Raw genomic sequence first — 27,682 nt, 5'->3', positions numbered from 1 at the left:
GGGGGAAAAAAAAAAAAAGAGTTGGAGGCATAACTGACTGAGCCACCAGAGTGCCCCTTTTCATTAATACTTCAAACCTTAGCAGGGCGCCTGGGTGGCTCAGTTGGTTAAGCAACTGCCTTCGGCTCAGGTCATGATCCTGGAGTCCCGGGATTGAGTCCCGCATTGGGCTCCCTGCTCAGCGGGGAGCCTGCTTCTCCCTCTGACCCTCCCCGCTCTCATGCTCGCTCTCTCTCTCTCATTCTCTCTCTCAAATAAATAAAATCTTTAAAAAAAAAATACTTCAAACCTTAGCACACACTTTCTAGAGAGACAATTACGACTTCTAAGCAAAGATCTAAATAATTAGGTACTCAAGGGTAGAAAGCAGAGGGAAGGAAACAGATGCAGAAACATCTGGGGCCTAGTTCAAGAGCCTAGTACTAATGGAGATCATTGGAATTCTTTCCACTCCCTTATGCTGCCCCCCCCCAAAGATCTCAAATCCAGAAACTTTTCTTTTAAAGGCTAGTTGCAATGCCCATGTTGCAAAACAGAAAATAGAGTTGGAAAAAATTTAGGTATTAGTCAAAAATCAGCCCACCCTTTTTACATCTTTACGTTAAGTCATCCCCAAAATGTGGCCCAAGACTTCGGTTCCCCAATATGTAAATGTAAGAACACAAGAATAACACCGTCCCTATAAGGGCAAGTGGGGTCCCTTCAAAATAACCCACATCCAAAAGCAGGACCCTTCTGCAGTTGCACGAATGAGACTTCAAAAAGCCAGAAGACAAAGATGGAGTGAGAACGAAGGCAACTCAGATGTCAGGTGTGAAACCTGAATGAAGTCCTATCCACTTTATTCTCAATTCTCCATCTCCTGGGGCTAATAGCTGTGGAAGGGAGAATATCCTCTGTCTTGTAGATACTGTTCTGATTTAATTTTGAGCTTCAACTTGGAGTTCCAGATTGGGTTGTTCAGGATGAAGGTCTCTTAGGCTAATGGAAGAAATAAGAGAACAATGCTAAGAGCATGGAAAGCATGCTTCTAATAGTAGCTTTCTTTATTCCAGGATGGCTTGAGAAGGTTGTCAGGAAACGAGTATGTGTTCACTAAGAGTAAGTTATCATCTGTCCATTATGGTGATGGCCAGTCTCCAGCTTGTGCCTTGCCCCATGTTGGGATTATTGTTTGGGGAGGGTGTTGGTGTTACTTTCTCTTGGTCTCATTGGAGTTCACAGTCTCTTCATTTGAAGAGAAGTGTCTTCATTTGAAACCAGGTCTCCTCATTAAAATATTACTTCTTTGAGCACTGAGTCAGAATTGCACATCTCTGTACATTTAAACAGACAGTTAAATGGGATGATTTTTTTATTTTTATTTTTTGTTGGGGGATCTATAAGTTTCATAATGTAAGAGAACCCTGAAGTGAAAAATCTTCCTACCCTTAGAAGTTCAAGACTTCCTTTCTAGTAGCAACCATGAAGACGATGACAGATGCTCAGGGGCACTCAAGATTCTGCAATTAACCAGCCTCCCCAACCCCATCTGTTTGCTCAGATGTGCACCAGAGTCACAGTCACCTTGCGATGCCAGTAACCATCAACGATGTCCCCCCTTGTATCGCTCGATTACTTGATAATGAAGAAAGCTGGGAGTTCAACATCTTTGAATTGGAAGCTGTTACACATAAAAGGTATGTGGCTTCTCTGGCTGCAGGTGGGGAAAGATTGATGGCCACGCTCAAGACTTTCACATCTGGAAACTTTGAGGGAGACGTGAGTTCTTGCCACACGAAACTTCACAGGTTCTACCTGTCATGCCATGCTGGAATGTCGAACAAGCAGAGAGACTGTGGCCCCTGAGTGAGCTCCTTTATGGAGACAGAGTTGGTAAGATGTGGGATTAGCCTGATGATGACCGAGGATGAGGACTTACTGTGTGTCCTTTTCAGATTTATCCAGGTCATTCCTTTGTGCTAGTGAGCCAAGAGTTCCAAGTACTCTCAGCTCCAAACTGTTGAAGTTCCACCTTACAAAATGAGTTTGAGAGCAGTACAGATTTGACTTTGGATCTATCCGGGAGGCAGGGAAATAATTAAATAACTCAGAAAGTCCTCTTCTATAGTAGGAGAAGGCTTTCTTCTGGCGCTGTTGGTGTATAGGATGTGAATGATTCTTACCTGTACATATGTAATGTGACTGTAAATGATAGGACTTTGCAGAGACGACTGTCCTTAGGCTCAGTAACTTCCTGAGGGGACACAGAGGAAGTGCAGAGCTTATATGGAAGTAGAGATGGGGAAGGACTATCAGGGATCTATCTGGGTTGCTGAAACCACCGAAGGCTATATGACTTAAAGACAATCTAGAAATCCTATGTATTGATCGCCTGAGGCACCTACTTGTAAAGAGGTGACTGATGTTCTCTCTCCTTCTAATTTGGGGAGGAGATACTTTTATGCCCTTGTGCATGTGAAGTAAAAACGTCTAAAGAAAAATGCCTCTATTCCCCAGTGTCATCAAAGAAAGCAGTTTCTAGACCAGTGAATACAATGAATCAGGGTTTGTTTTCCTGTTTTCCAGGCCATTGGTTTACCTGGGCTTAAAGGTATTTTCTCGGTTTGGAGTTTGTGAATTTTTACACTGCTCTGAAACTACTCTTCGTGCCTGGCTCCAAGTGATTGAAGCCAACTACCACTCCTCCAATGCCTACCATAACTCCACCCATGCCGCCGATGTCCTGCATGCCACTGCCTTCTTCCTCGGAAAGGAACGAGTGAAGGTAGAATTCTGATACCATGGTCTACTTACCTGCCTAAATTGGAGGTCCAGGAGCTCAATCTTACTAAATATATAAGGCAAATAGCTAATATATATATATATATAAACTGCAACCAATCTGGCAGTTTTTTGAGTGATCAAATTAACTGGTCATGTTGATGTTGTAAAGACATGGCCTCTTCTCCCGGCTCTCCCCTCCCGCAAATGCCTAAAGTAATAATTGATGTCACTGTAGAGATTCCTTTACATGGCTGGCTGATTCATGAACCCATTCTCCACGTACAAGGAGGCCTTTGTGAGGGAGGGAGGACAGGACTTGATTATTACAGCAAGTGGTTACTCGGTCTAGAGGTGACATTTTAGGATCAGAATTTGGCCAATGGCATATTATAATCCAGACAGTAATGAGCCATCCCACATTCGGCTGATCATACATATATGTGTGTGTTTTGTGTAGGTGTGAATGGGTATATCCTGTACTGATGACTTACATAATTCTGAGAGAGTTCCCCATCCCTCAGTCTTACTTAGAAGTCAGTGGTGTCACGTACAGGGGCTGATTTATAGGAAGCCCTGGGTACCCCCATGTGCAGCTGGCAAGAGATCCCCTTCCCCCCTCCTTCCCATCCACCATCACTTGGGGCACAGTGAAGCTCGTAATTAAGCTTGTAATTCCTTTGCTACAATTAGAACTGAAGCTTAGAACGTGGATGCCCCTGGGAGAATTGCTATCTAGAGACTGAAATTTGTATCAATCTGCAATAGCCTGACATGAGATCATTTCTTTATTCTTAAGACCCTGGGTACTTAGAAGAGTGGTAGTGGGTCAGCTAGAAGGAGCAGAAGTGGCACCAAAATGGGGAGAGTTTGCCAAAGCTGATCAGACAAAAGCTGAGCTTGGTATTCGCTTTCATCATCAACAAAGTAAAGAATGTGGTCCAAGAGTGATGCTTTTGAAGATCTTTATCACCTACGGTTTAGAAAGGTGACATGAGCCTCGGTTTGTATAGCCCCTTCTTGGAGGAGCCACGGCCCTTCCAGCTCCCTACTCCGGGCTCACAGTCCTGCACCACACACTGCATGAGATACTGCCCCGCTGAGGCTGCACACGGCCAGTGCAGGACAAGTCCTCAAGCACGAATGCCAAGACCAAAGAGCTGGCAGCCCCTGCAGTCCAGAGTTGGAGATTAGCCTCACTCAAGCAGAACCACTCTAGAAAAAGAGAGATTAAATGCTTGATGAGTCAGGGAGTTCTTGGTCACCCTATCATCTTCCTTACTCTCCCTCCTCTAAGAATTCTCCTTTTAATTGTGAGTTCTGTTAGTGTCTTCAAAATCTGATTGAATTGCTCAAGTCGCCCTGGAAGCAAGGCTAAGGCTTTCATATACTTACAATTCCAAAGACATCTTCTAATTCTGCCAGTCTCGGCAGAAAATGTAGAACTGCAAGGAACCTTGGAGCATTGGGCTGGAAGGGGCTCTTGAGCTCAGAGATTTAGTTACTTTTACTTGTGTGTGTGTGTGTGTGTGTGACTTGTGCCTTTCCCACTAACCTGTCAACCCCATCCGTGCAGAAGGCGTGCCAGTGTAGTTCATCATTATAGTGCCAGCACTCTACTAACTAGAGCCCAGGAAGCCTGTCATAAAAGATTACTGAATGAAGTCCTAAGGCATAGGATCTCGTACGTGATAGTAGCCCATTTAATAACCTCCTCCTAAAGCTGTAATCTGAGAAAACATTTGCATGCCCTTATGCTCTGGTTTGTGTTCTCAGATTACATCACAAGAGCTTAAGAAAGAGGGTCTCCCTTTCTGCCTTTGCCACCTGCTAGCTTAGAGCTGAATTTTGTTTTTAACTGCGAGAGCTGCCTTAACCTTAGTTGTCCTGGGGAGATTCTTTTTCTTGTCCTTGGTTCTCCTGTACTGCTTGGCTCGCATCCTTTTACCTCTGTGTGAAGAGTTCTGATGTATGTGTGCCATTTACTGCCATTCTCTCATTCTTTGCGTAAGTAAGCACATAAAATAAGTACTACTTGTGACCATAGGCCACTCTGTGTTCTCTCCACCCATGGGGAAGTGTCATAGCAATACCCCCAGGCCAGCATTTGAAAAGGCCTGTTTGGCTTCTTCCTGGAAAGAACTGGAGTGAGTGGGTGCCAGGATTTAGGCATCCATTTTAATGTATCTGTCACACGGCACAGCTCAGATTTCGGTTTCCCTCCAGATATTCCACTATGCTGCATATCCTAGGTAGCCTCTCAATTTCTAGAAAGTCAGAGAAGGCTCATCAGGCTAAGAAAATATCCTGATAATCCTGTCCCTCCTGAGGGCCAGACAGGAGTGTAGGTCTCTGACATCCAGTGGATAACGTTCAGCCTTGCCTCCCCGTGGCCCCAGGGAAGCCTTGATCAGCTGGATGAGGTGGCAGCACTGATCGCCGCCACAGTGCATGACGTGGATCACCCAGGAAGGACCAACTCCTTCCTGTGCAACGCGGGCAGTGAACTCGCCGTGCTCTATAACGACACCGCTGTCCTGGAGAGCCACCACACCGCACTGGCTTTCCAGCTCACAGCCAAGGACAGCAAGTGCAACATTTTCAAGAACATTGACAGGTTGGTTGTGCTTGGGTTCCCGTGCTCAGGTTTGTGAAGTATAAGTGGGAAATTCCGTTTTCCCTAACTTCTCCAAGTACTTAGCTGCTTCGTAGGGTAAGGACAAGGAGAAATAACAATAGTTGGACCACTGTAGCAGACAACAAAATAGTAATCTTGCCCTTAAAAGCTTACCTGTACTTTTCAGACTGCTTTCATCTTTCTGAATTTCGTTTGGTTTTCAGTGGGTTCATGGACACGCTTTACATACCACAAAATACTTAAAATATTGTCTTACTAGTAAGTACAGCAGATATTTTTACCCTCCCAGGAGGACATCCCTCCTTTTGTTAACTCAAGGAAGATGCATCCTTCCTCATCTTTCCCCAGTTCAATGTTTGCCCCTTAAAAACGTAACACATGAGGAGATAGTGTTGTTCGACAGGTCCCAGCAGAGTTGTTAGAGCCCAAAGGGTTGGACAGGCTTCCCCCTTCCTGGCCGTTGTACTCCCATCTGGGCAGAGTGGGACAGCTGGGAACAGACAGGAGCAATTCCTGTCAGCTGCCCCAACCCTGCAGTCAGGCTACGGCTAGTTCCCGCAGAGCAGCAGACTTCTGGAGGGCCAAGCATGCACAGAGCACAGAGCTCACTCTGGCCTCAGGGACAATGCGTCAACAGGAACCTAACTCTTTAGTTTCCAGAAATCTGAGAAAACATGGAGACCAGTTATTCCACCTTCAGAATGTTTCATCAGTGTCAAGGACTGTTTTTAGAACTTTCACTGAAAGAATTTTCTCCAAGAGCCAATTTTACTCAGCTCTCCGTTCTGGCTCCTGGAAGTTAGAAAAGGATGATAGGAACTGGAGAGTAATTCTGGGTAGGTTTGTTGCTCCATGCATTGCCCCGTCTATCTAACTTAGAGAATCACTTACTCATGGGAAAACATTATTCCAATGCCACCAGCTAAAGGAGTACAGACAAGTCTCTGTAACAGAAATCTCCGTGTCTGAGCCACCAGTCTTGCCGGGCAGGCATTTGTCATTTCCTTCCACCTGGCTGTTTCTGTGTTGCCAAGGGAAGGTAGAAGGAAACTACTTTGTAAAATAAGTGCCTACTACGTGACCTCTCTCTCTCTCTCATACACACACACACGTGACCTACAAGGGTCAGCTGTACTGGGGCCCATGGAACGGCGTCAACAGGTCCTGGCTTACTGGGAAGAGGAGCAGGTAAACTTGATGATCTGCACTCAGTTCTCAACTCCGTGCCCCCAGCTTCCTCCCACACTGTGGAAGTGTGGTGAAATGGTAGCAGAACAGTTCTCATTCTGGACCTGATATGAACAAGGCTCTCTGTCTTCTGGTTATTTTAGGACCCATTATCGAACACTGCGCCAGGCTATTATTGACATGGTTTTAGCAACAGAGATGACCAAACACTTTGAACATGTGAACAAATTTGTGAACAGCATCAATAAGCCAATGGCAGCTGAGGTAAGCATTTCCCCTGTAATAAGATACATCCGAGTATTATTTCCATTAGAGGCTACTCTGGCCTCAACACACTTTCTCTTCATCCTGAATACAAGGTGGTTATCTGCTCGGAGTTGGTGAAGAAGGGCTGGAAGTGCTGGCCACAGTAACCCTGAACTCCTTGAAAGAAAGGTCCTGAGATAAGGCCCATGGTGACAGGAGGTGGTAGGCCCAAAGAGTAAGACAGACAGGCCTGCAGACAGCGGAGGCTAGCCTAAATGGGGGTATCTTAGAGGATCCAAAGCCCTCTCTAATTTTCTGTCATTTGAGACCTCAAAAGTGGCTATTTTAAAAAAGAGAGACAAACCAGGAAACACTCTTAACTATAGGGAACAAACTTGGTGGTTACCAGAGGGGATGTGGATGGATGGAAGGAAGGGGGGGAAATAGGTGATGGGGATAAAAGAGCACACTCGCCCTGATGAACACTTGAGTGATGTATACAACTGTTAGTTTCAGGTGTACAATATAGTGATTCAACACTGTATATTAACTATACTGGAATTAAAATAATTCAATAAAATTAAAAAAATAGAAGCTGAAATTTAGTATTAGGAAAAAAAGTGGATATTTTCAAGAACTGTATTTCTGCTGACTTGCATTAAAAACATCAGTACCTAAAGACTCCACAGAGTCAAACTGTGAGTGCTAGTTGAAAACAAAAGCATTTATGTCATTTTTCCTTTTTAAAATTTACTGATACACCCTAGTCCTGCCTTAAAGCCCTTCCAAACTTGGGTTTTAGAAACATGCACAGAACGTTCACATCTCTGTTGTTTTAAAATGAGTTCAACTGACCTCCGAAACCATGAAGCTGTTCATAGCCCTGTAAAATTAGGAAAGCTTTATGCTCATTTCCATTGAGAAGAGGTTGCGTATGTGGATGGATGATGAACGGTTGTCTTAAAAGTAACTTGATGATCAGTAAGGAGACTGTTTGTGTAGGACCCTTCACATGACCAGCGTAGATGGACAGTTCCACCTCACTTGTTCTACTTCATCCCCCAGGGGTCCCACAGCATAATGCCAGGGCCCTCTCTTTTTAGGAGACTGACTTAGGGGGTAAGGATCTGGGGATTCAGGAGGGAAAAATTATACAGAATTTAGAGTTGAGGAAATTCACCTATTAAAATAAGCTCCCAGCAGCTCTGTGTTGAGATTTATCATTTACCACAGTGTCTGCTGTAAGCAGTATTTTACCAGTGGTAAGTAATCAAAGGAATAACCTTCAGAACATAATTCTGTCCACTGATGTTTAATAAATAGGTCTAGTCTCAAAACAAAAACCCTTAAAATGTCATGCAATTTTTCAGCTTGGCAGAGCTCTGGAAATATAAGTGTTTTCACACAACCTTATGTCTTTGCAAGCAGAAAATAGCAATCTTCCAGGTTTTGTGTAATTGGCTTATTGTTGCATTTATGTAAGCCTAGTCACAGAGCTGGCCACTTGGCTCAGGACCCCTGACATTGGTCACTAGGTCTGTACTCCTGCATAACCGGTCTTTCTAAACAGGACTGAATACACCCCATCCAGCCCCGGGCCACTTTCTGCTCTTTGCCCCCTTCCCCCCCTCCCCCCCCCGAATGTATATGGCTCATGACTCGCCACCACTCAGAGCGGCAGCCAGGAAAGCCTGAGTGGACGGATGCCTTAAGAGAAAGAAACAAAGCGGGAAAGGATGGGACAGAAGTAATAGGAGAGAGAAGGAGACAGCAGGCATAAGAAGTAGAAATAAGTGAAGAAATGATTGAAGGGTCATATGTATGTGTTCTTTCCTATCTTTAATAGATTTTTTTTAAACCTGGAAGTTGTTTTTACACATCCTGATAAAATCAGGAGAAAAACTCTCCTTGAAAATGACATAACAGGGCGCCTGGGTGGCTCAGTTGGTTAAGCAACTGCCTTCGGCTCAGGTCATGATCCTGGAGTCCCGGGATCGAGTCCCACATCGGGCTCCCTGCTCGGCGGGGAGTCTGCTTCTCCCTCTGACCCTCCTCCCTCTCATGCTCTCTGTCTCTCATTCTGTCTGTCTCAAATAAATAAATAAAAAAAAAAAGAAAGAAAGAAAATGACATAACAAAGTATTAAAAACAAATCCAAACCCTGCTTGTAATAGTTACCTCTGGGGAAGAGCATGGCAGCGAGGGACTGGATGAGTGGTGATAGGGAGTTTGAGGTTTTAAACTGTTTTTGTCTCAGGGCGCCTGGGTGGCTCAGTCGTTAAGCGTCTGCCTTCAGCTTGGGTCATGATCCCAGGGTCCTAGGATCGAGCCCCGCATCGGGCTCCCTGCTCTGCAGGAAGCCTGCTTCTCCCTCTCCCACTCCCCCTGCTTGTGTTCCCTCTCTCGCTGGGTCTCTGTCAAATAAATAAAATCTTAAAAAAAAAAAAACAAAAAAACTTTTTGTCTCGACTGAGGTTATTTTTGTACAAGGATAGGTCAGTGTATTATATATGGAATTAAGGATGGGAAAACTTGAGTCCCAGTCACGTCTAAATGGGCCTGGGTGCTGACCATCTCATGTCTGGTCCCTGTGGTCATAACATCATTTTAACCCTAATGTGACCATCTGTTTTCCAGATTGAGGGCAGTGACTGTGAATGCAACCCTACTGGGAAGAACTTTCCTGAAAACCAAATCCTGATCAAGCGTATGATGATCAAGTGTGCTGATGTAGCCAACCCTTGTCGCCCCCTGGACCTGTGCATCGAATGGGCTGGGAGGATCTCTGAGGAGTATTTTGCACAGGTACACCAGCTCTCTAGGGAAGCTCCACTTCTCTTCTGGAAATGGCTCCAGGTCATGGAACTCTGGAGATTTTCCAGTTGAGTAGCCATCAATTAATAAATGAATCCTCCCTGGAAAGCCCCGGCCCACAGTAGACTTCTGGTTCCTTCCAAGAGTGACTGATGTGGCTGGTCACTGACCAAAGTCATTCTAGGAGAAAGGGTGATAAACTGAGCCTTTGGAAGTATCGTTTCATCATCAAAATGTGAGATCCTGAACTTTCACAAAAACTGGGCTACCATCCATTCACTTACCAGGTTATTCTTCTCTCCACTGAGCCCTGTGGGGACACAGATAGGAGCATGACACACTCCCACTCATGGGCAGCTCATAAACTGTAGGGGAGAGGTGTAGACATAGATAGGTCCACACATCGCTAAAAATAGGAAGTATCTCTAAAAGAGGTATGCTAAGTGCTATCTGAGTTCAGATATGTTTCCTAGATGATTAAAAAAAAAGCAGCTTTGGGGGAAATGGTATTATTAAAGTTGTGTTTTTGTTTTTTGAAAAGATTTAGATATATGGAAATAGGAAAGGACTTTCTGGGGGAGAAAGTATCCTGTGTAAAATTAGTAAGGAAGAAAAATAGAATTTTTATATAAGGAGAGTAGCAATATGTAGTTCATTTTGCCAGTGTGAAGGAGTTGAAGGAAAAAAAATCCAGAAATTAGTAGACCACAAGATGCCTTCTGAAATACAGGCCTACTTCCAGGGAAGAGGCTCTAGGGCTGAGGTGAATGTGTGTGACAGACAGAAACACACACACAGTTACAAGTCCTGCACTGTGGGAGGGCCAGTGTGGCTGAGTGTACCATGAAGGCAGGGTAAAGAATGGCTCATCGTGTCCAGAAGGGCTGGCGGGGGCATGACCAGTCAAGTACTCAGTAAGTTAACTGCAGCTTTCAAGGCCGGAAAGATGAGCTCCTAAAGTGAAGGAAATAGGACAGGCAGTTCTGAGCTTGCCAGAGAGAAGGGGTAAGAGTAAAAAATCCAAACTACTCCTTGAACAATAGTGGAGATTTTAAAGATGCCTTTATCGATTAACCTGAAATGAGCAAGCTGAGCCAAAAGCTGGTAGGAGGCCATTAATGGACCTCCCAGGACCCATAGAGAGGGCTTAAAATCCTACTCGTAATTATTCTCTAAGTACGGGAATGGAGAATGGGAAAGAAGCACTTTTAAGTTATTTAATGTAAGTTTCTTGTTCAGGTGTCCTTCTCCCAAAAAGGAATGTACCAATGTTCACAAGCACTGTGGCCTAAAAATCAAAAGTCAGAAACGGAGCCTCTGATCAGCTGGCCTCTGGTTCAGCACACCATCAGGAAAATGGGGATCTTAATATTCAGCTCAGTACAGGCTGGCCTTACACAAATAAACACACACTCTACTGTGCAAAATTCTCAGACTGACACACTCCTTGAGAGAGCCACATGACCAGTACCCAAACCTGAACAATCACAGTTTGTCCTTCTTTCAAGTAAAAATAGAACAAGGAGGCTGCTTCAGCTCAACTGCATAAATGCTTTTCCTCCAGACAACCTCATTATACTGTGGTAGGCAGTGTGAGGGCTTCAGTGTACTTGCCATTTTGTCACAACAGAGAATTTTAAAAGGACATATACTCAGAGGTCAAAATGTATTAATATTAATAATTCCTACTGCTTTAATGGGATATTGGTAAGTAGAACTGGCTTTTTAAACTTCAGGCACGTGATAGTCAAGAATACAGTGACTCCTGGTACAGTTTGGTGGCAGTGCCTTGATTCACGCTAAGGCCTAAGCCCTTTCACACCCCCGCCATCGCTTCTGCACCCTCACTGTAAAGAGCAGTATTCCATTTGTGTTAGCATTTGGTGGTACTAGTAGGACTTTGGAAACATCTCCAGAAAGGGGTTAAGATTCCTGAGATCAGGGGCGCCTGGGTGGCTCAGTCGTTAAGCGTCTGCCTTCGGCTCAGGTCATGATCCCGGGGTCCTGGGATCGAGCCCCGCGTCGGGCTCCCTGCTCAACAGGAAGCCTGCCTCTCCCTCTCCCACTCCCCCGGCTTGTGTTCCTTCTCTCGCTCTGTCAAATAAATCAATCTTTAAAAAAAAAAAAAAAATCCTGAGATCGGTGCTTCAGGAGGGGCTCTGGTATCATACAAGAGACTTCAGAGTCAGAAGACCTGCCTTTAGTCACCCCCGCTCATCAGGTGGTTGACTTACGTAAGCCTCGGGAGCTTCCTGAACCTTTGTCTTCATACTTACAATTGGATGAGGACCCATGTTCAGAGTTGTTCTGAGAAATGAGATGCTACTGGGACAGCTCCTCAGGTGCCCCAGCCCTGTGTGTGTTCTCGTTTCTTGTAGACTGATGAGGAGAAGAGACAGGGGCTCCCTGTGGTGATGCCAGTGTTTGACCGGAACACCTGCAGCATCCCCAAATCCCAAATCTCCTTCATTGACTACTTCATAACAGACATGTTTGATGCTTGGGATGGTAAGTTGTTCTGTCACCCCCCCCCCCAACACACACACAATATTTTGTTAATGACACAAGTTGGGCCTAAAGGTGTAAGTGAAATGTTAATTTTGGTTGTGTGTGTGTGAAAAGTTAGCTGTCGGCTGCTTGGAGCCAGATGGGGTGGGGCGCATGTGCACTCTGCATGCCCAGCACCTTGAAAACTCAATGGATGTTTGAAAACTGCAGCACCAAGTCTTAACCTCTGGGAAGCATAGGTTTCCAAAGCTTGCAACAGTTTTAGCCTGTCCTTGGAGAACCTCTAGAAAGAATACTGACAGAATCTGTGACTTAGAGTAGACTGAATACATTCTGTAATGTTGCTGGTAAGTGGCGCTTCAATTTTTAGCTGCAAGGGCCTGTTTGTATTTCAGAAGCTAGTGTTAACAACTTACTTCTCACGCTGGTGTGTGCACTACGGTACCTCTCTTCCACTTCTGAGCCCCAATCTGTCCCACAGAGCCCCAGTCTCGCACATGTTCCGGCCACCTAACTTGTGATCCTTTAATGTTCTTGCAGCCTTTGCCCATCTGCCAGGCCTGATGCAACATCTGGCTGATAACTACAAACACTGGAAGACATTAGATGACCTCAAGTGCAAAAGTCTGAGGCTTCCATCTGACAGCTAGAGCCAAGACAGAAGGGGACCTTGTGATCTGCAAAGGGCACTGTGAATCACAGTCATGTAAATAAGAGGCATTCCTTTCTAGTGAAAAGGACAGGTGTAGGTTAGAGATGGTGTTTTTTTGTTGTTGTTGTTTTTTAAAGACTTTATTCATTTATTTGACAGAGAGAGAGAGATAGCGAGAGCAGGAACACAAGCAGGGGGAACGAGGGAGAGGGAGAAGCGGGCTCCCCGCTCAGCAGGGAGCCCGATGCGGGGCTTGATCCCAGGACCCTGGGATCATGACCTGAGCTGAAGGCAGACGCTTAATGACTGAGCCACCCAGGCGCCCCAAAGAGATGGTGTTTAATATTGGACTCTGAATCATCCAAGTCCCCAAACTGCATTTTTAGAAAGTTACATTCCATGAAGAAAAATACATGTTCTTTTGAACGCTGAAGTGACAGAATAAACACAGGGCAAAATCCTTTGTCCTGTTGTCACCCTGTCTCTCCTCATCAAACCATGGAGCTCATTTACTATAACTAGCAGGACACACGCAGCAAAGACTTGGTGCCTGTGAGCCCATCTTGCTGGATGACAAAGTAGCTTAGCTAGTGTTCAGCTCGTCTCTTACCATAAAAGTCACCATCACTGTTTAGCTTGACTATTTTCCTCAAGAGTCTCAGGCTGAAGGATTCATAATACGTAAGAAAAAAAATGAGCAAAACAACTAGGACCAAATTACTGATAAACGAGTTAGTTTCACCGCCTCTATGGCTAAGCAGTTCCTTTGCTCAGTGGAGTGACACCCAAGGCCAACCACTGCCTTGGCCTGGTGAGTGCCTGCTGTAGACCGGTAGCAGCAGCCTGTGTGGCTGTGTGGCCCTCCTTCCTAGAAGAGGAATTCAGCCTAACACAAAGCCCTTCATGATGGGCAAGGGACTGACACCTTGTTTGGGGGGTGGAATCCAAGAGCTTCCCTTATTCCTGGTTTACAGAGGCAGTCACAAGGCACTATGGTGAGTATATAAAAGCCATTAAATTTGAATGCCCTTGGATGAGCTTTTTTTTTAAAAAAAAAAAAATTTATATACGTTTGCTGTTTAAAATTTTTATTAAAGCACTCTAAATTTACTGGGTGTAAGTCAGTCCATGGAGTAGGTTGTGCCATGTACCATCTATACATATATATTTGGGGGAGGGATGGGGCAGTTTCAAGGTTCAGATGTTTTTAACCTATCTATATTTGAGACCTTGCCACTTTGCTTTAATGATGTAAAAAAGACAAGACTGCAAGATGTGTAAATAGATCAGAAAATAGGCATAAGGGGAAGCAGTAAATACTATTTTATGCTCTTAATTGTATGCTAAAAGCTTCTAAAGCACAAGTGCATATTTTTATACAGCTCTTTTGAAAACTTTCTGTGATCTACATGAAGTCAGACTTGAGATTTTCCTTTCTCTTTTACCAAACAACCCTCCTCTTTGTGTTGTAAATATCAAACTCAGTAAACAAAGTATCTTCCTTTTCAAATCCTCTGTACTCCCTGCTGCATTTTTAAGAGGTATAAACAGAGGCTGAATTAGTTGAATAGTAGTTACTTTTTTCAAATGAAAATTGGAATGTAGAACACTTGAAACCAGTACATGGGAAGAAAAAAATGACTTATTACTACATAATGTGCCAATGTTTTTTTTCTATGTTTTGTACCAAAAAATGAAATCATATATGACAATTCCACGTAAAGAAATGTATCTAAATTATTTTTGTTAGAAAAGCGAATGTGCTTGGTCAGGACAGCAGCTAGCTTTGTGTTGTAATGCTGCACTATGTAAATGTGATGAAAATGTTTTTGTGAAGTACTTGTAACTAAATTCCTACAGCCATTTTTCATTCCCAACAGCTGTTTTTATTTTATCTCTTTGGCCTAAACTTTTCATTATTTCAAAATTTCGCTTTACTGTCCTTTATTTCATGAGTCACTTTACTTTCAGACACATTAAAGTCAGGATGTCAAAATCCCATTTTAAAGAACTAAATAACTTGCCTAGGCTTCAGAAGCTTGCTCCAGACAAGGACAATCTTTACCTTGCCCTGTCGCTTTCAGTTCCATTCGGTAAGTAACATTTTTTCTGTATGAATGTTACAGCTTACTCCCTGTAACGTCAAATTAATTTCATAAGAACTTAAAGGCTTTAAGACTGCCAGGTACCAAAGCTTTAGCACAGCTATGATCTTAATCAGTGTGTAATCCTCTGAACTGCTAACTAAATACTGCCTTCTCCCATATAGTCTTTCAGCAGGTATAAACTATTATAAATGCCTCTTTATACTTAGTTGTTTACTAAAACATTCTGTGTTGAAGGGACCCCCTACTGATTGAGAAGAATGCACTCTAATATAGGTAGAAGTCACATTAAGACTACTACTTCACTAGAAGTTAGTTATAAGGTCATTCTTGTAGAGGTAACAATGTTTTATAATTCGAAGTCATTATTTACTTCCAATTTTAGATTTTCAAATTTGCTTCCTAAGTCAGGACTGGTTAGTCTTGGGGGCAAACAACAAGCCTCTGGCTGAGAAAGGAAAGATACAGTGCCCCTGAAACTTAGGCTCTTGCTTGTATTATGTGAAGACAGCCAGAGAGGAAGGTAATAGGGGATTTTTAAATAAAAATGACAAGGCCCACTACATAGTGTTACTTGGGGTGCTTCAAGGTCAACTTCTAGCAGCAGTCTACATACAACTACTGAGCAGCCATCAAGTCTGAGCCCTCGTAGAAGCTCCCATCTTCCTGAGTGGGGGGCTTCCCTCCAGACAGATAAGAGGATTAGTACTGGTTGCTCCCAAAACTCACCTATAGTTTCTGTCACTCCGTGGGAATAGATTACTAACCCAAAAACTGTTAGGAAATAAAACAGTTAAAAATCTATGAATTCCTTGTATGGTTCATGGAAGAGGTCTTCGACAACTCAAGAAAACAACTTGAACAAAGAAAAAGCTAGCTAGTAACAGAAGAAAGTCCAGCTATTGAGTAAAATTTTAAAGCCTGAAAATGACTCAGAGATACCTAACTAAAGTGATCAACAATCTGATGGAATAGGGCTAATTGCAAGGCCTTACCTGCCTGGGCCTCAGTTTCCTCATTCCTAACATTAGGGCATCGGTCTGGCATAGATGACCTTAGCTCTTCCAGTCTGGAGGTAGTTGTGGAAGCAATGGTCAAAGAGAAAACTAGTAAAAACAATTTGTAAAAATTCCATTAGAGATGAGTGGGATGAACAGGTGAATCGGCAGAGAGCAAAGGAGAAGGATCAGTCTTCCAACATCATAACAGGATTCTTTGATCAGCACTTTTAAGAATAACTCCACTTTCTTTTTTAATTTTTATTCTTTAGTACCAAAGGGGAGAAGGAATATTCTGTTCTAAGGCTGGTAGGGTGATAAAGAGGATTAAATCTGAGTGGTCACAGCAAGTAACTACACAAATGAAGCCTTTCTCAAGTATTTCATATTGGAGGAACGGTAAGATCAATCAGGTACTTGTGGCTCCAGTCTCTGACTTGGGAAACACCGTACCTCTTTACTGATCTAGCTCTCATCCCTGGCATATATGAGGGCTAGGTGCTGGTCCGATCCCAATCTAGCTAATCGCTATTCAGCCAATTCACATGGGGGCAAAAAATACACCCTGGTAAGATTCCTATTGATGAGTTTATAGGAATTGTAGTAGCTAAACTAAAACACAACAAAAGCATTTAAACAAATTACTTGGCACCACCAACAAAAAAAGTTGGAATTAAACAGTATAAGACTCAAGTTTGCTCATAGAACATTCTTAATTAGTTACTAAAGACCAGGGAATCTGTAGGAGGTAGGATATATTTATCACACAGATTCTTAATCCAACAGGCAGGCTCTAAGGAAAACCAAAGAACAAAATAAAACTTCTAATGAATGCCACAGTTCTGCTGTTCTATTTCCACCTCCTCACCGGGTCTAGGTTCAAATGAAGCAGCTCAAACCCAGCACGCACCCCTTGAGCAGCAACACAATCTCCTGGAGGTCTCAAGGTGTAAATTCAAGATGTGCTACGTCCTACCTGTTTTTCAGTGGATTTTTCATTTTTATCCCAAAATATCTTCTATAATTATTATATTTTTTAAAGTAGGCTCATAAGTTTTTTAAAAACAGGTATAGTTAAAATACTCATTTTGAGAATAAAGCCAGGTACTTCAAAATTCAGAAAGGCCTAAATGAAAGTACATGTAACTTTTTAAAAAATTTTCGTGATGAGTAAGAATGTAATTAGAGGCAACGAAATTATACTAAATCAAGTGAGAGGTTCTGAGCACTTTTTTCATTAAACGTAAGCTCATACAATTTGTTATTTTAAAAAAATTTTCTATACGGACACTAGGCTAAAATTCTTTACCAATATTTGTGCTCTGATCTGAATACTTTCTGAAAATTCACTGCTGAAATTAGACCCATTTCCTCAGTGGTTTCAGGTTACTGCTGTGAAAAGTCAAACAAAAAACTTGCAGTGTATTCTCTTGTGAATGTTAATACCTGAGAAACAACTTGCAACTCTTGATCTGGGGGTTGTGGGTTTGAGCCCCTCACTGGGGGTGGAGATTACTTAAACTCTTTAAAAAAAATAATACATTACAAATTTGAGTATTACCCTATATTTGATGTTCAAGGTTCATGCACATGTGTTCCAAATTCCTTCAACTAGACAGCAAGATATAAGTCACCATTCTCCTCTAACTTTTGAAATAATTTTAAACTGCGCAATCCAGATTCTCTTTCTCCATTTTTCCACAAAATAATGAGATGGTCAGCAGAGCATGTCACTAGTCCATGATCTTCAAAGTACAGAAACATCTGTAAAGAAATTTAAAGCCACCTGATTATAGGAACTTCAAAGAGAAAAGGCGAGACTAACATATGCTTGTAAGATAGTTAACTTGCAGACTTATTTGAATCTGAATATAAAACTTATTTTTCAGGACAAGTTGTGTAATGCTAGACCTAGCATTATCTTGTATTTTAATAATCAGAACTACAATACCTATCTTTGTGAATTCCCACAGCATCTTCTTCAGTTTTACTATAATCTAATTCTTCAGGTATTTGTTTTAAGATTATGTCAGAAGTCCTCCCAGAACTGCTTCATCAATTACCTCCCTCATTATTTATGGACAAATGGCTACCAGTAAAATGTCGAAACTCCTAATTCTGCAAGATAAACACTGGCTTGAGCTCTCTAATCCATAAGCATTTACAGAATGCCATCTATATGCTATGGTCCCTACCATGAAGAAGGTTCTAGTTCAGTTGTGAAAACCACATCATATTTGAAACAAAGACTATGTAACCAGGTACTAAAAAATGTAGTTCACACTAGGATTTGCCACAGAAAGAGAGGATCTAGATCAGTAACCACTGAAACTGTCAAAGCTTCAAAAACCTAAAACTTCCGAAATGAAGGGAAGGTCATGCCTGGTGAAGAAAGAGGCTGGAAGAGAAGAATAAAAAAACAAGTGTTCACGAAAAGGCAGCAGAGCTACCTCTGCAGTAGAGAGCAGATCCTGGCGAAGGCGAGAGTAAAACGAAGGAGAGAAATACAACATCAAAGAACAGGATGGGAGTTCTCTCTGAAATAACAATTCTGAACAAAGCAGGATAAGGCCTCAGCTGATGATCTGTAAGTGAAGAGGGGGAAGGAGGGGAGCAAAATACTACAGGTAACAGGGTTGGCTAGAGAGTAAGGGTAAAAACATAAAAGGAATGAAGAAGTTCAGGAGGTAGCACCTAAAAGGGAGCCAAGATTTTTCTCAAAGAAGCCAGAGATATTTAAAAAAAACTTCAATGTCAACACTTTCAGGAAAATTCCTCAGGTCTACATTATGGCAAATATGCCACTCTGAAGGTTACCCCATTTATTTTTTTAAAAAAGATTTTATTAATTTACTTGAGAGAGAGCACAGAGGGAGACTCCCTGCTGAGCAGCGAGCCCGATGCAGGACTCGATCCCAGGACTCTGAGATCATGACCTGAGCGAAAGGCAGACGTTTAACCAACCGAGCCACCCAGGCGCCTCTACCCCCACCATTTAAAAACCTTTAGTGGGTACCTACTATTTTAAAAATAAAGCCAAAATTAATCTGATGCAAAACTACTTTCTCAGGCTTTATCTCCTACTAGTGTCTGTTCACAGAAAACCACTGCTCCAACCCACCCAGTCTGCTCGTGCCACCACGGAGATGCAATCTTTGCACTTCTACCACATTCTGTTCTCCCCAATCCCAAACTACACAACAGCCACCTAAGCGAAAGCAAAGTTAAAAAGCAGAACAAAAGGAAAACAACTGCGCTACGTGTTAGAGGAAAGCAAAGATAAATAAGACCCAATACCCAACATTAGGGAACTCAGGGTCACAAGGCTATGTATGTTAACCCTCCCCAACCTTCTAATTCCTGAGCACTCGCTGTCTACAGTCATCTGGGCCTGCCTGAGCAGCTTAGGTTAACAACTTATTTGGGCTGTATCCTTCCCCTCTAGAAGACCTAGGAGGGCAAGGACTGTATGACCTGTATCTTCGTAAACTCCAGTGTCTAGTATACTGCCTAAAACAGCAGCAGTGATTGCTAAGTGCACTGCAGCTGCCCCGAAGCATAAATGCACATTCAAATGAAAAGTAATTTGTTCCTCCCTGGCTGGGAAACAGGGAAGAACAATTTAAGAAATTCATTACTTAGGGCCCTGCTTATACTACTACCAGTTCCAATCCTCTCCCTTTCATTATCAACAATGGTGCATATAGTAAATATTAATGTATTTGGATTTCCACAAGGTAGAATTGTATACATCTTATAATTCTCAACTAGGATTTTCATATATGCACAACAATAACCAAGACCCTAAGTCTTAGGAAAGCTAACAAAAGATGATCCTTCAAAAGGAGGTAAAAACAGTACTCTGTTCATGAATGTGATAAAGGCCCCTTGAATTCCATTCTGCAAGGCTTTAACTCTACATATAACCCAACCCTCCATGCACCCTCTACTACTGTTAGGTATTCAACATGATTCATATCATCTGATTCTCGATGTCTCCGTCTCATAAATAATGGTGATTAAGCCCATTTTTAGAAGCAACACATTCCTTGCTTCCTCACTTCATGTCTCTGTAAAGGGAGATCTTAATTGCACATACTATAACCTATCCATGTTTAGATTCAGCAAAAACATACGGAAAAAAAAAAAAGTATAGGACTTTATGAATGCCCTAAACCTTTACATGCTTATTAAAAATACCTCCACAGATGAGGAGTGTCCAATCAAATCTCCAATAAGCTCCAATGAACATGGAGGAGAATTTTCTTGTTGCTTTTTAACAGGTTGGCTGGCTTGCTTGTTCACTCTTCCAAATCCCCACATGTTAAAAAAACCTAGAAAAACAAAATCATTTTGGTCATTTCCAAAATTACTGTACTCTTTACTTAAAGATCAGAAAAACAGAAAATTTAAATGCGAAAATGTTCTGTACTTTAGTCAAGGGCTAAGGGGATGGGATGAAACACTAAGCTAGGGTTTTTGTAAATCTGTTATTTCATCTTAACTACCAGGTTTGCTGCTCATCTCTTTTATTGGCCCTACTCAACCACTGGTAAAGGTGTATTAACATGACAAAAAGGCACTGGGAATAAAAGAGAGCAGTAAAAGGCCTGAATGTCAGTGTCCAAAAAAAAAGCCACAACACAGATCTATCAACAAAGCATAGATGAAAAGCAACGTGTGTCCAAAAACAATATCCTAGCATGTCACATGACCAGAAGGAACTCCAGAGGTAGCAGCATCTGATTTCTTAGGCAAAGGTTGCTAATGAACCAGGATTTTGTTTTTCAGAGCAAACACCTGCAGGTCAAGAGCTCATGAGATTATGATATAAACACAAAAGTGTTTTTTTCCATAAACTGAGTTCAATATTAATGTTTCCAGGCTGAAAGAACACTTGAATTTGGTATCTGATGGTACAAATCCTCGTTGTGTATCAAGCATTATGCTGGACAATATAAAATGAATAATTACGTCAACGGGCCATTTGTTCAGAAATGACAGTTTCCCTTAAAACAATAAAATACTAGTTGAGATGAAGAAAACCAGGCAGTTCTACATTAGAGCAATATTAAGATATGATCCGAGATCCCGACTAGCATATGCTTCATGTGAACATGCGCCTTCTGCCTTTCATAGGAGAAAAGACACACACCTGTTGGTACAGGTTCAGCTGCAAGCTGCTGTTTTTCTCTTAACTCCCAAATGCGTACACTGCCGTCTTCCGAGCATGAGATTAACTGCCTGTCAGAACAGAAAATCAGTAATAAAAAGAGAATGTGCCATGGAGGGCCAATGCGAAATTTGCAGCGAAAGAAATCAGTGGAGCCCTCAACCGCTTCTCTTCAGTTCTGGGCAGGAGCTGATAAAAATCATAATTTAACATGGCTTTACAATGCAAAGTAAAAGCACTCTTCGGGAAGGGCACCCATTACACTGTTAAACTGGCTCAAATGTGATAAATACTTCATCCCATTTTGTAAAACACATTTACGAAAACTGTATGAATTACACTTTCAAAATATCCTGACCCGTCCCCCCTTCCCTCCTCTCACAGTATCTCTTCTCAGGGCAGCTCTAACACTAACAGTATCCTGCATAGAAAATAGTATTCCCTTCCTGTAATTTCATCCCTAGAAACTCAGCAGCCAAATTTATCCTGACAGGAAAGCCCTCGCTTAGTAGCCTCACACAAGGAGATGACCATTTCTTTCTGGCCATCAACAACTACAATGAACATATGAGTTTCTGGAAAATATAAGAAGAAAAATGAGCACATAGTGCCCAGAAGTCTTTGTCTTTTTAAATAAATACCAAATTTTAACGTTATCTCTTCCTATCATCAAATTCAATGTAATTCATTTGAACGCAGCTTCTTGTAAATGTTGTAACCTTTTGCCACAAACTCTTCTGTTAGAGACAGCCATGGGTATTCTCCATTTCCAAAAGAACCTACCAGGTCAAACCAGGGAGCCAGATGAGCTTTGCCACTTAAGAAATTACCTTGGTGGCGCTGGGAAATGTGAGTTTCTTTCATTTGTTGTAGAACAGATGGGACCGTGTACCTGTTCGGAAGTTTGGCAATGTGCAGGACATTAGAGTCATGGGCACTTTTCTGGCAAGCAATCACACGCTTCATGTGAAGGTTATACACGTATAAACCCCTTCCGACTGCAGCAAATACATTCTGGTGGGGGGAAAAGTTCAGAAATGGGCATAAAATTAGTACTTACCACTACACAGTATAACAGATTTCCAGCCCGGCTATACCATCAGAAAGCCACTGTTACCTTCCCTATTCCTAGCTTAGTCCTACCTACTGTACTGCCCCCTGAAGTGCAAAGGAAAGCTCAGAGCATTTAAAAGGTAGAAGGACAAGGAAGTTCTGCATATCACACCCCTTAACATCACCTTCTTCCCTCACTAAAATACGACAACTCGAGAGAGCGACTACAGCTGCAGAATGGCCCTACAGCGGAGGCTGCTGAGGTACTACCTAGGTGTTCATTCACGTAATGCTCTATCCTTGGGAAGGTACTTAGCTGCTTCTGCCTGGACAATGCGAGCAAAATTACCTGTACCGCACATCTTAAGCATGCAAGAGACCTATAAAGGACACAAAAAAGCATATGCTGTACGGACACTATCGTCTTAAGATCCTCTGAAGGATTTGCAAAAACATTTTTCCAAATGTATTACTACAAATACCTTTTTACTAAAACAACTTTAACTTTTTGAAGATACTTTCACCAATATTTATCTTATGACAGCCTCACAACATCTCTTTAAGGTAGGGAAAGCAAGTACTATTGCCATTTTCCAGATAAGCCCGTTAAAATTTTAAAAGAATATTGAAGTCAGAAAGTTAAGACATAGAGCGGATATTAGAATCAAGGTCATGTTACTCCAGTCCCTTGTTCTTGTCTCACACCACACCACCTAGCTTCTGAAATTATTCTGCACATCGCTAGACTTCGGTAGCACTCACCTAAGAATCACTTTCTTATGCAACAGGTACCCCAGTAAGGCAGCCCTTTCAAAACCCCTACATTGCCTCCCTGTTTTATACCAAAAAAGTCTTCTCATGCAGCCTCAAAGGCGACAAACCCAACTCTAAATCTGGAATGATCTCCTTGGCCCTAGGGATTGGTACTCTGCATTTAGCAAGATGAGCTGAGGACCAGTGTCAGGGACATTGATAAAAGCTGGCCAACTTGCTAAAGTCTAGAGCCCTATGGGTAGCAATTCAAATGCAAAGAATGCCCCAAAACTAGTTCTACAAACCAAGAAATCTGTGCAGAGTTTAAGTGATTTACCAAAGGTCACAAAGAAAATTATAAACACAACTAGAGAGTTAATGAGCTCTTAGATAGCTATTACTCAACAGAGTCACTGCATCAGTCATCTATCATCAATAATTAATGGCCCCTCTGGGCACCTGGGTGGTTCAGTCGGTTAAGCATCTCCCTTCAGCTCAGGTCATGATCCCAGGGTCCTGGGATGGAGCCCCACATCCCTGCTCAGTGGGGAGTCTGCTTCTCCCTCTCCCTCTGTTCCTCCCCTCAGCTCTTGCTCACTCTTCTCTCAAATAAATAAATAAAATCTTAAAAAAAAAAAAAAAAAGGCTCCCTGTAGAAAGAACCAACCTCCTATAAAGAAGAAATACTAGGGAAAACTGAGTAATGCTTTATTAAGCATTTATAGCAGTTAATAAGCATTAATCAGAACTTTTGAGATTAAAAATACAAAATGAAAAACCTTAAACACTAATTTTTATAAACAAAAGAGGTTATCAAATGAAAAAAATATAATTTTTAAGGCCACAACTCTTAGAAATGTGGTTTCCATCTTTTCTGAGACCCTAACATGTTTATCATATGTATTAATTTTTTTTTCCAAAATAAAGCGTGGATTTAAAAAAACAATTTTTGGGGGCACCTGGGTGGCTCAGTTGGTTATTAGGCAGCCGACTCCTGATTTCAGTTCAGGTCATGATCTCAAGGTCCTGGCATGGGGCCCATGTTGGGCTCCCCACTCAGCAGGAAGTTTGTTTCAGGATACTCTCTCTCCCTCTGCTCCTCCCCTCCCCAAGCTCACTCTCTCTAAATAAATAAATCAATCTTTAAAAAAAATCTTTGGGCATGTTAGTATTCTGTTTTGCTTTTGTTTTTAAAGTAAAAGAAGTGCACAGAAAACAAAAAATGGACCATTCTCTCCCCATCCATAACATTATCACTGAGTTTTTTAAAATAAAAATAACAAGCAGAGCTGCCTGGCTGGCTCAGTTGGAGGAGCATGTGACTCTTGATCTTGGGGGTTGTGACTTCAAGCCCCACGCTGGGTGCAGAGATTACTTAAATAAACTTTAAAAAAAAATGCATCTGATTATAAAAGGTAAACAGTATAGAAAGGCACAAAATAAAGTGAAAAAAAAAAAGCCTCCCCCCTTTGTAACTCAAGGGTCACAACTCTTAAACATTTCTTCTGATTACATTTAGAGAAGTAAGCCCCCTTTGCACACATTTTCTAAGCCTTTGAAGGCAGAAGAAGAAATGTACAGATCAGGGCCAACATTCAGTAATCTGTTGGTAAAAAAGATGTAAAGTGTTTCAATAGCATCACCACCAAGGCCTAAAGGAATGAATTTAGTAATTCTCACACAAATCATCTTGCCCCAGGATGCTAGTAGGCTAAGAGAAAAACATTCCTAAAATTTTTAATTTCCTTTACCTCTGCAGGAAATGCACAAGCATCTTCAAAAGATCCTTTCCCAAAGTGTTTCTCAAAGCCCATTTTAAGGCTTATCCTCAAATCCTATGGGATTATTTAATCCAACCAAAAATTTCAGAAGTGTTTTTAAATCTATGGACATTTAATCACTTCCTGCCTCACAGAAAGGAGCTAAGATTAAAATGCTTTTTTAATGGAAGGTGTGCAATCTTTGAAGAACATTTTAAAGCATAACCTGAACACTGGGAATGATACCTTTCTATATCCATCAAGAGATTAAGTTAAAAAAATTAGAAACTGGGTTTATTAAAAAAGCCAGTTTACAGATATTTTCTCAGTTTTTTTTACCTCTTTATCCCATGTGAAATGATGAACAGAAATGTCATCTGGTTTTTGGCAGAGTTTTATTTCTTGCTGGGTGTCCAGCTGTGGAGATGGGTCCCAGAAGCTGCATTCACGGGCTTGCACGGTCCAGTCCAGGATATCCCAGATGATCATTTCTCCAACATGGGAGCCAGTTACAAAACTCACATCTAGGCAGAATTCGTATTTGTCTCATTAGTTATCATTTTACGTAGGCTAAAGGTAAAAAAGAAATGGACTGCCTACTTGTAATGCTCTATAAAACAACAATATTTAGACTAGTGAGGTACCTAGACAAGCCAAACAGAAAGATACATACAGCAGAATGGCAAGACCAGAAAGAGACTCAAGTCTATTTGGTTATTTAGTATGTGATAACAGCATTTCAATTCAGTGAGGAAAGAAATGCCTCACACTGGATTATTTGGTTAACTAACTGAAGAATAGAAATAAAAGAACCTTACCTTGGAACATATACTGTGTAGAAAACGGACCCTTCTCCTGTGTCGGTCTTTTCCTGTCACACTACTACCACACTTACAACACCTGTGACACCAGATGTGTGTTGGCTTTTCCCACACCAAGCAATTCTGCGACTCTAGCTGAGTGTCCTACAATTTAACTCATTCTGACACTCTACCTGGAGGTAGCATCAGATGCCAATTGCAAGTCCAGGCTGTTACCTGTGCTTCTCACCAATCAGCTCCCACTTAGGTTCAATTAATTTGCTAGAGAAGCTCACAGACCTCAGGAAAAGTTTCCTGTTTACCAGCTTATTATGGCAGGATACGATAAAGTACAGAGAGATGAAACCCCAGATGGAAGAGATCTGTAGGACAAGGTGTGTGGGAAGGGCTGGAGGGCTGTAGAGATTCCATGTCCTCTCCAAGTCTGCCACTCTCCCAGCACCTCCACATGGGGGGCAATCTGGAAGCTCTCCAAACCCCACACTGTTGGTACTTTTATGGAGGCTTCATCATGTAGGCATGATCAATTATTAACTTTCCAGCCCCTCTCTGGAAAATGAGGGGTGGAGCTAAAAATTCCAAGTTTCTAATCACCACTTGGTCTTTCTGGTGACCAGCCCCCATCCAGAAGCCCACTAAGAAATAATGTTCTCCTATCACCCAGAAAATTCCAAGAGATTTAGGAGCTTTTATGTCAGGAAATATTAGACCAAATATTAGAACAAAAGATGCTCCTTGTGCTCTTATCACTTAGGAAATTACAGGGGTTTTAGGAGCTCTGTGCCAGGAACTGGGAGCAGAGACCAATACAGTTTTCCTATTATTTTAGATATGCCAAAGTAAGTTTCAAATATATTAGAACATTAAAGATGCTTAAAGGAGGGGTGCCTGGGTGGCTCACTCAGTTAAGCATTTGACTCTTGGTTTCAGCTCAGGTCATGGTCTCACGGTTGTGAGCTGAGTCTGCTTGAGATTCTCTCTCTCCCTCCCCCTCTCCCTGCTCACTTGAGTGCATGCTCTTTCTCGCTCTAAAATAAAAAAAATCTTAAAAAAAAAAAGTGCTTAAAGGATTGAAAAAAATAAAGGTAAATGCTTTTATAAATGTAGAGTGCTAAAAAGCTCTAAAGGAGGCAGGGTAGGGAAAGATATATGTGTAAATATCTGCTAAGCAAAAAAAAAAAATCATATTTAAATAACAAAAGACTGAAACATTTGCAACTCAGATGTCAAAATGGGTTTATTATACTTGATACATAAGGAGCTCCTAGAAACCACTAAAAAAAAGAAAAATACTCCAGGAGAGAAAATGGGCAAAAGACCTGAACAGGCAAAACAAAAAATACAAATGGTCAGTAACCATGTGAACAGATGTTCAATTTCCTTAATAATCAAACAAATTTAAAAGTAGTAAGATACTACTTATTGATGTGAAAACTGGGAAAGGTTGAAAAAACAGGAAAATACCCAAGCTGGCAATAGCAGAGGAAATCAACACACTTTGGTCCTACTAATGTCCTAGTACAAACTGCTATAATCCTTTCAAGTTTGTTGATATGCATCAAAACCTTTAAAAAAAATGTAAACCCACTGATCCAACAATTCCACTTCTAGGAATTTATCCTGAAAAAAGTAGATAAAAGATATATGTAACAAGGCTATTATACATAATATTAAAAATGTGAAGATAATCTAAACATCCACTTGGGGACTGAATAAATAAGACATCTACAAAATAAAACAGTAATGCTGGAGGAGCAAGATGGCGGAGGAGTAGGAGACCTAAATTTCATCTGGTCCCAGGAATTGAGTAGATAGGGATCAAACCATTCTGAACACCTACGAACTCAACAGGAGATTGAAGAAAAGAATAGCAAGCAACTCTCTGAACAGAAAAGCGACCACTTTCTGGAAGGTCTCTTCTGATTTGTTTAGTGTATATTTTTCTGGGGTCGTTGTTACCCTGTTAGCATTTTGTTCTCTCATTCATCTATTCTCCCCTGGACAAAATGACAAGACGGGAAAAATCAACTAAAAAAAAAAAGAACAAGAGGCAGTACCGACTGCCAGGGACCTACTCAATACAGACATTAGTATGATGTCGGAACTAGAGTTCAGAACGATGATAATAAAGATACTAGCTGGGCTTGAAAAAAGCATGGAAGATATTAGAGAAACCCTTTCTGGAGAAATAAAAGAACTAAAATCTAACC

General features: G+C 41.7%; 2 protein-coding genes across 11 annotated transcripts in view; one reads left to right on the top strand and one right to left on the bottom strand.

The window, feature by feature from the left end:
* PDE8B (phosphodiesterase 8B) overlaps positions 1 to 14,686 on the top strand; it is a 225,343-nt gene extending 210,657 nt beyond the window's left edge. For all 10 annotated transcript variants that reach the window (XM_081826701.1, XM_081826704.1, XM_081826703.1 and 7 more), the window contains 8 exons: positions 1,056 to 1,101; positions 1,544 to 1,679; positions 2,569 to 2,767; positions 5,163 to 5,380; positions 6,733 to 6,853; positions 9,473 to 9,640; positions 12,028 to 12,157; positions 12,698 to 14,686. In XM_081826701.1, the coding sequence (XP_081682827.1) occupies positions 1,056 to 1,101; positions 1,544 to 1,679; positions 2,569 to 2,767; positions 5,163 to 5,380; positions 6,733 to 6,853; positions 9,473 to 9,640; positions 12,028 to 12,157; positions 12,698 to 12,807 (1,128 nt within the window). In that variant the 3' untranslated portion in view covers positions 12,808 to 14,686. The remainder of the gene's footprint in view (positions 1 to 1,055; positions 1,102 to 1,543; positions 1,680 to 2,568; positions 2,768 to 5,162; positions 5,381 to 6,732; positions 6,854 to 9,472; positions 9,641 to 12,027; positions 12,158 to 12,697) is intronic.
* Positions 14,687 to 16,654: 1,968 nt separating this feature from the next.
* Positions 16,655 to 27,682, bottom strand: part of WDR41 (WD repeat domain 41) — a 45,671-nt gene continuing 34,643 nt past the window's right edge. Inside the window, exons 9-13 of the mRNA XM_081826706.1 lie at positions 24,991 to 25,175; positions 21,978 to 22,099; positions 21,068 to 21,156; positions 20,113 to 20,246; positions 16,655 to 17,676 (exon numbers count right to left, since the gene is read on the bottom strand). Coding sequence (XP_081682832.1) covers positions 17,524 to 17,676; positions 20,113 to 20,246; positions 21,068 to 21,156; positions 21,978 to 22,099; positions 24,991 to 25,175 — 683 coding nt within the window. The 3' untranslated portion in view covers positions 16,655 to 17,523. The remainder of the gene's footprint in view (positions 17,677 to 20,112; positions 20,247 to 21,067; positions 21,157 to 21,977; positions 22,100 to 24,990; positions 25,176 to 27,682) is intronic.

Source organism: Leptonychotes weddellii, chromosome 7, assembly GCF_054177405.1.
Source record: "Leptonychotes weddellii isolate Sample4059 chromosome 7, ASM5417740v2, whole genome shotgun sequence".
NCBI classification, from domain to species: Eukaryota; Metazoa; Chordata; class Mammalia; order Carnivora; family Phocidae; genus Leptonychotes; species Leptonychotes weddellii.
Note: the sequence above shows the minus strand (reverse complement) of the source record. Positions and strands in the feature narration are given on the sequence as shown.